The following is an 8,840-nucleotide window of genomic DNA, read 5'->3' as shown; positions in this document are numbered from 1 at the left end:
ATCCCTCTGTAAAGTAGATGAGTGAGATGACAAAATTAAGGGCTTTCTCTACTCACTGTGGCGTACGTTACTGGCCCATCTACCCATTCCTTCCTACTAATCAAGGCCAACTATTAAAACCCCCAAGTAGTATACATGCTGCCACCACAGTCCTTGAAAATAAGGTGTGTGAGGTTACATAAAATCAGTAGAAGACAACCAAACCCAAGACCCATGTGTTTGTGTTTAAACCACACTGTTTTCAAAATGACTGTGCTTTGGCTACTTTATATCCAGCTGGATTGATTTCCCAGGGGACAAAACACAGTTCCTGCCCTCCACAGTATTGCTACTGACACGAAATGAATAGCATAATGAACTCCGCTAGAGCAAAGGGATTGAATGTACGTCGAGTAAATTCACTCATTGATAAGGTGGTTTGAATAACTTACACATAGTTACAAATAGTTCTGTTCTGATAATGCCTACAGAGATCGGCAGAGGCTGGATTGTTATTATCCATAGTGTGGTAGCAGCCAGAGATGCTAGTGTAAAGATACTGAGGACTCTGTGGGAACAGATGCATTTCTTCTGGTTAATATGAAAGCATGCTATAGAGCTAAAGCACCATATAAACAAGAAACCCATAAATTAAACCTGACCATCATATATCTCCATCTACAATCTAGAACAACTCTCATGGGAAGAAAATATTGCATCAGAAATTAAAAGTCACTCATCACTCACTACAAATATCAAATCATAAAAATAGATGCCAAAAAGAAAAATGGTAAATAAAGCCTTGCTGTGGTAGAACATAAAACTCCTGAAACACGTAACAAAACCATTAACGTATATATCCTATTCTTACGCGTACAGGTATTATTTAACATTAGTACTGCAGAAGAGTCCAGCACTGAACTTACGTTAGGTGCTGCCCAACTTACATGAACTTCTCCCAGTCTTCCAGAGTTTAATGAGCAACTACTCTATCAGATCCTCAAACAAAATCTCTCCATCCATCTTCCTTGACCTCAGAGTTCTTTCCTAAATGTAGTTTGTAGAACAAGTTATTTTTGAATCAAATATCCATTCTACAGTTATGAACGCACTAACTATATCAAACTATAATAACCCTTGCCATACCTGTTCCCCTGTTATATTTTACATAAAGCCATTGGTGTTTAAAGACTTTAATAAGAATTTAATTAATTTCATTAACAATTTGAAAGGTGCAGATCTCTGGGGGCCCATTTTTGCTCATTAATTTAACAACAAAACCCACCTGACTATGAATTAGAACATTTCTAACAGAAATGAAACAGCTGTGGCAGTCCAAGCTGTCCTGTTATTATTTTCCTAGACACTATGAAGCTTTAAAAAGTGCAAGGAACTTCAACACCACATACAACAGCACAGATCCCGAAGAAAAAGAAATATCCAGATAGAATGGAAAATTACTTGACCCAAACAAACAAACAAACAATTTCTTGGAAGAGAACTAGGTGCTCTAGAAGGAAAAACACATGCTCTTACAGTCTGCCAGTCAGGACATGAAAACAGAGGCTTTGAGGGACCTTTAAGATATTTCAGTTTTTTCAGGAAAGGATTCTGAAAGAATATTAAATACCATATCTATGAAAAATAACAACAGATATAGCATTTGCTTTTGGAGCAAGTCACCAGTACCACGACAACTACGGAGAAGGAATCTCACCACTTTTGGCCAAAAAATCAAAAGGAAATACTGCATTTCAATTTTAAGCCCCAGCACCAGCCATCTGATCCCTAGTTGGAACAGGACAAGGCAAGCTAGGTTTTCTAACCTCTTTCTAAACATCAGTCTTGAGGCTGTTGACTGTTCAGAGACCAGTAACAATCAATCTCCTCTCTTTGAGGCTTTGGCAGAGTCTCTCATTGATCCCAATAACACATTAGGGAACTCTTCATGGAAAGAGAAGACGTTTTCAAAACCCAATGCTAGACGGAAGCAACTGCCTCTCCCTCCTCCGTATCCATTTGCTAGAAGGCAATTTATATTTGCTGATTTTGCAAATCTGAAATTATTTGTGATATACATTTATAAGATACAACTTTTTTCTTCATTATTTGTACTTACAATATCTACTGTTAGTTAAGAGGAAAGTCTGACATCTAATTAAGTGGTTTCAATCCTCATCTTTGCTGCCATCTGTAGGTAACTTGAGTGGTACAAAGGAGACAAGAAGCAAGTTTGAATCTGGTCAGATATTAGTCCTGTGATCAGGACCTGTGTCCATGAAAAAGCATGATGTTCTTGTTACCTGCTCCTCCCAATTTTAATGTTAAAATTAGTCAGAAAAAGATAGAACGTACAACAGCTTGTCTTTGCCCCTTTGTCTCCTTGTACCTCAAAGTAATCTTGCAACTGAGGAAATAAAAAAAATAAGGAAAATTAATTTGAGGATCCATGCTGTTTTACAGCATTGTTACAAGATGGTATGCACTGGAACACCTGTAATTTTGGCTATAAATATGGAATATACTTCTGGGTGTATGTCTGGTAGTTGAAACTCAGTTTCTTTTTCAGTAAGCCATGCAATGTTTTAGCAAAACTGTTACTGTAAAGAAAACTTTTCAAAAGAAAAATAAGACAAAAGCAGATAGGTTGACCATATTTTAAAACCCATTATGACCAATTTTGGAAATCTGAAATTAAACAAGTAAGGCCAGAAATTGAAATATTTGATTTAATGACGGCACAATTTTAATACATAAAAATAGATACTTACTAATGAACAAGTTTATACAAACCAGATTTCTTTTGTACGGTACAAAACGATGGAGATAAAAAAAAAAGATTTGCTGGATTACAGGGCAAGACAAAAGAACAACAAAACATCATTGAGGAAAAGTTTTAAAATGATCAGAGGCTTATTTCATAAATACAGTGCAATGCTTTCATTTAACAAATACAAAATTTACTACTTAATTTATCAACATCAGGAAATATATAAAATGTCATTGAATGACAATCTTATTTAAAAACTGATGCAAATACAATAGCCTTTTTAGAATTCTGAGGTAATATTACACAGTAAATCAAAAAAGCTTCAATAAATAAAATTAAACCCAAGGCAAAGTGCAATTCAGTGAAAATAAGAAGGTAAAGCTTTTATTTTAACAATAATAGATAAATAGTTATTAAAAGTGGACTTAGGCCATAAAAAAATACTTTTGGCTAATTTGCCATGTTTTCAGATAAACTGTATAGCTATTTATTCATAAGCCAACCTTCCATGAATCCAATTCTACAGAGAGGGGAAAGGGGGGAGGTGTTTGTTCCCAGATTTTTTACCTACATCCACATTCAACAGTTAGAAATTTAACATTGCTTGAAGCTATCTAGTTCATTCAGCGCAATGGTGAAAGTTTCATTTATTTCTTAACATCTGAAATCCTGTAAACTAAAATTTATTTTAAAAAAATCTCCATTTGGGAGAAACAATTAAAATGCACAAGTTTGAAGTACTGCTTTTAACACTCTACGCGCTAACCTAGTTTTGTTCCAGGCTAGGAAGTCAATGGAAATTTTATTACTGGTTTCAAGAAGAGCAAAATGAATACAGTGCCAAATATTTTAAAATCTCCTACTAGGTATCTCTGCTTTAACAAAACAGTAAAATCACCATACCTTCTCTAGGAAACAGAGTAAAATAAAATTTACACTTAGCTATTGAAGAAAATCCACAACAGCTTTGAAACTACAGATGAGGCAGATTAATTTGTTCATCATGTGTAAATCTGTTGGTTGTATGTAAATAATAGAGAGGGAAAACAAGAATAATATAATATTTTACTCTTATTGCAAATAAGTAATTGAGTACAGACACTACAAGGTATTTAAGCATCCATGCCCCAGCAGAAGTCAATGGGGAAAGCTGACAAATTAGATGCCAAAGTGTCTTGAATGACCTGGGCCTTATTCAGCTGAAAGAAAAATCTATGGAACACACAGTATCTATTCATATTAAGAAAATACTATATTGCATGCTGATAAATTCTTTCCATTTAATGAATAAAACCTAGACTTATAATTACATCTGCATTTTAGAACCAGTTTCTTTCCCAGCTCCTAATTTACTAACTCAGAGCAGGCATACCAAGAATTCTTTCCATGTCGTTTGTGCAGTGAAAACCACAAAACATTGTCTTTAAATGCTGGCCTTCAAGTTAATCAAAGCTTCAACATTATTCTGAAATGTTATTGTATTCACTTTTATCACAGTTTACTTAAAACTTTCAACAAAGTTGCTGAAAAAAATGATAGCAGTTTTCCATGTGTTGTGGATTTAATTCTTTTCCTGAAATATTTCACCATATGTGGAATTTATTTTAAATATCTAGTTTTGTTTACTATAATGCTACAGTAGATCTGGTTAGTTTGCTGTCAAAGAATGAACATACAAGTTGCTTAATACCTGTAGTTTCAACTTGAATCCCCTTCAAGCTGAAAAAAGTACCTTTTAACACTCTTGTACAGTCAAGTGTAAAAGCTGAATATAGAACATCTAAAACCTCTTATTCATAAAAAATAAATTTTTAGCAGTAAATGGCACTATCAAAATCCTATTTGTTCACAGGCAGTTATTTACATGCTTCTTAGACAGCCTGTTTCATTGAGAAGGAAAACCAGAATATTAAAACTGCATACATTTTATAAAGACTAAAATTCCTATTTGCCTTTGTGAAAATATGGCTACATGCTGTATGTTATATTTTTTTCTATTATTCACGTTAATTGAAAACATTCTACCACTGGGATTAGCTAATAAAGAAATATTCTGTATATTATCTCCCAGTGGGATACCTGCGATGGAAAGGAATTATGATTAACGATAAAGTGCTATTAGGAAAAAACAGAAACAAACTATAACTTAGAAATTATCTTAGTTGGGTTTCGTTTATCAAATAGACTAGCTTTTTGTACGAAGAAAGCTACTTTCTGTGACAAAGCAAGCAGTAAATGTATTGCCATTCAGGAAAAAACATACACTTCATATTTAATTTAAAAAAAAAAAATCTAATTTGGGTAAGACTGGCACAGTATCAAGAGACATAACAACAAAAAGCTTAAAGGCACAATTAGAAGAGAGTGAATGCTACATAAAAATGCTGTTCTTGAAGTATTTCATTTTATTCTAGACCAAAACCCTCTGCATTTGAAATTCCAATGATCAATTTTTGCTTCAGTTCCTTCTTGTTCTTGTAAGGAGGGAGACAAAGCTGGTTGAAGCAGGTATGGGCCACAGGTAACCTAAAATAATTAAAAAAAACCCCAACAAACCACATTTAATAATAATACAATAGAAGCAGAACACTGTGAAGTGCATACACATTTTCAGTTAAACATTACTTAAATAAGAAACCCTGTAAAAGGAACATTTATCCTAATGTTGTTGGTTCAAGTTGTGTTGAACACATATAACACCACTGTTGGTCATATGCACCTCAGGTGAATTTGTTTGCCTTCAGCTCCCTCCCCGCCTTTCTTTTTTTTGTTAAGTTGGAAACATCTCCTTCCAGGTTTTGGAAACTCCAGGTACCACATGATTTCAAAATCAGTTTTTCTCTAAATAGAAAATCTGGGTATAAACAGAATCCACAACATGAAGAAGGAAGGTGAGTCCTGCAGTAGGTATAGAGACACCTAGATGAGCCACAGTTACTGTAAGGATACAGAACTCGAAGTTCAGCCTGGTAAAATACATCCTTACAGACATATGCCTCAGTACAGAGCACTGAGGAACTGACTGAAGCCCTGGAAAAACAACAGTTCACAAATTTTGGTCTTAGCCATACCAATACTTTCAGTTGTGAGTTTCTTCTGAGAGCTGAGTTTGAATATATATAGCAGATACTTCTTAGGATCGCCTTACTGAAACACTGGGAACTCTGCTCCTCACTAGAACAGATTAGTTCAATGAGAACTGTTCTCCATAGCAGAAGCATTTGTTTTGCCATCAGTATGAGATGCCACTAACATCCTCATAGCCACAGGCAATAAGAAGCTACGGGATCTTCTTGCCCTTTATATTCTCAAGTGACATGTAGGACAGCACTGAGAATATAGACTTGTCCTACAACTGATTAGTTGAGGGGAGAGAGGAGAAAGACAACGAGCTCAACTTGATATTTGGAATTAACCCAACACACTGAAAAAATTCTAAAACTTGGACATTTAAAAGTTAAATTTTAGTATATGACTCAAAAGCTCTCTAGTTCTGTTTTCATTGGAGCCCTTAGTCTTCTGAATGGCAGCAGCTTGGCCTTTGGTCATTAGCAAATGTTCTTGAAAGGGGATGGAATCCCCCCAGATCTAGAAACCCAAGCTACTTCCCCCTCCCTGCTCTTTAAACAAGCAAGCAAAGATCTGTTAATCAGACTGGAGTCATGTGCTTCAGAATTTGGAATTTGGCAATTTTTATTGCTATTATATTCTTTGATCCTATTGTGTGAGCAATGCAATGCCAACATGTCTATGTTCGTCCCTGTGCAGGCAGTCTGACTGCAAAAATTATCTTGCAAAACACAGATCACTATTTCAAAACACATTTTCCCATTTTGAAGAAAAAGAACAATTTACAGGAGAATGAACTTAAACAGAGATTCAACATTGACTGATTTTTCTTCATTTTTCATCAGATCCTTATGTTCTTTTAACATGTTACTGGAACCAGTTATTAGCTCATTGAATAAAGCATTAGAAATACCACAGTAATGAGATAAACCAAATTTAAAAACAAAAGCAAGATTTATTTTGTTTATGCATTTAATTCAGCTCTCCACAGAAAACCTAACAAAATTTTGACTTTAAAAATATAGTTCCATTTAAGTATTTTGATTACCCTAAACGTTTGAGAAATCTAGGTAAAGCCAGTAATTACTGCTTAGCAGCAATTACTGCTTAGCAGTGAACTTCAGAGCAGTAAGCTTTTCTATACAGCTTTCCAAATTATTTAAACTGACTTTCTCCAATCTTGAGAAGGAAAATACTAGCTGGAAAGTATGTGGAATTTCTCAAGTCAATTCAGTACAAAATAAAACACTACCAGAAACATAAGAACTTGGCATGAACAATTTAACCTTCACAATGAAATTACAAGGCTGCTTTGTTCCTATTTCTTCTGAGCAACCTCTGTATCAGCCATACACTTAGTCACCAGAGACCCTTAAGGAATGCTACATCTTCTCAGCCATACACATTAAAATTCTTATTTAGACCATCAAGAAAGAATGCAAGCATTTTCTGCAACTGCAGGGGCTGCTATACATAATGACAAACAGACTCAACGAATTTAGGAAAAAAATCATGGCGATTCACATATATTTTCATTAGCTCAGCTTCACATTAGGAACAATTAAACAAATAATGTATTTGAATTGAAAACATGTAAGGAATCTCCATAAATAAAGAATTCTTGGCCTCAAATGTAAACATTGACTAGAGAATCACTTTTGTATTAGATGGTCACCTGCAAAATTTATGCAATCAATAAATTACAACATTTTGAAGTCAAACTAAAAGGAGTCCACGCAGTTTCTTCCTTATACATTAGTTTGTTCTTAAAAAAGACACTCAAGAGTGATAAGGGCTCTCGGGAAATAATTTAACAAAAAAAAATTTAAAATCCAGAAAACTACTTACCAATTAGTGGATGTTTCACTCTTTGAAATCTTGAAATTCAAATCAGCCATTCCTCCTACAGGTACTCTATCACTTCCTGTAGCAAAATGTAACAGCTTCTTTTGAAGGTCAAGAGAAAATCCAAGTACTACATCCCAAAAGTATCTATGTTCAGGGCAGAGGGAGAAAAAATGGTATAAGATGCAATATAATGACAAAACAGTATGAGGATAATAATACAATCGCAAGTACTACCTGATGACTGTCACTTACTGAGAATTTAATTAATGTAATATATAGGACATCAGTAGTATCCTAATATGCGAGGTTAAAGAAATTCCTAAGGGCAAGTACAATGTTTTATGAATTTTGGAATGATGTCTTTCAAATGATGCCCAAACCCACTTTTCTATAAAAATACAAATGCCTTCTAATCACTAATATAAATGACCTTAGTATCAAATAGAATTGGAAGAGAAAAAGCATTTTTAGAAGACTGGGTAATAAAAATAAAGACTTAGATTTCACTATGCAGGATTTGAAGCTACTTTTAAAAATTATCTCCATTTCAATGTGATCATAACCTTTTAAAGGTATTCAGCAACACGTTATGCCATTAAGGATCTAACTCTTCCTACTTATAGATAATTTAATAGTGTCTTTGTCTTATTTGAAAATAGGTTTTTAAAACTTCACTCATTCTCAGATTATCCTTGAAGAGATTACTCCCAACAGTCTACCATTCTATGATGTTTTTAAACTCAGTAATCAGAATGAAAAAAATTAAGCCTACCGTATAGTAAGATCAGTTTTTTGGTATCCCTCGTATTGGGTACTTCGCTGTAAAGCGGACATATCCAGTTCAGGACTGCCACAGACAAGAATTTCAACCTCTTCTGGACGAAGTAGCTGCCAGAAATTAAGGATAAAATATTTAATTTTTTTAAAGATGAGAAATGATGCTACTAGATTCAGATTAAATTTTTCTTTTGGCATTATAGAGAAATTAACAGAATATCATTCAGTATAAATCTATAACTTACATACATACTGTTTTACAGAAAAACAAATTCTTCAGTACTTTGAAGAATCTCTTACTACTGTATATAGTAAAAAGCAAATTACTGGATAACATCATATTTTAGCGTATTTCTTCTATTCCTCACTTCTTTTTCATTCTTATGTTTATTACACT

At 34.1% G+C, this 8,840-nt stretch overlaps 1 protein-coding gene across 1 annotated transcript in view; it reads right to left on the bottom strand.

Moving 5' to 3' along the window:
* Positions 1–2,693: 2,693 nt before the first annotated feature.
* The window catches only part of HECTD2 (HECT domain E3 ubiquitin protein ligase 2), a 41,536-nt gene continuing 35,389 nt past the window's right edge, over positions 2,694–8,840 (bottom strand). Inside the window, exons 19-21 of the mRNA XM_075154691.1 lie at positions 8,439–8,554; positions 7,667–7,810; positions 2,694–5,275 (exon numbers count right to left, since the gene is read on the bottom strand). Of these exons, the coding sequence (XP_075010792.1) occupies positions 5,155–5,275; positions 7,667–7,810; positions 8,439–8,554 (381 nt within the window). The 3' untranslated portion in view covers positions 2,694–5,154. The remainder of the gene's footprint in view (positions 5,276–7,666; positions 7,811–8,438; positions 8,555–8,840) is intronic.

The sequence above is a fragment of the Calonectris borealis genome, chromosome 7, assembly GCF_964195595.1.
Source record: "Calonectris borealis chromosome 7, bCalBor7.hap1.2, whole genome shotgun sequence".
In the NCBI taxonomy this organism is placed as follows: Eukaryota; Metazoa; Chordata; class Aves; order Procellariiformes; family Procellariidae; genus Calonectris; species Calonectris borealis.
This window is presented reverse-complemented; position numbering and strand designations above follow the sequence as displayed.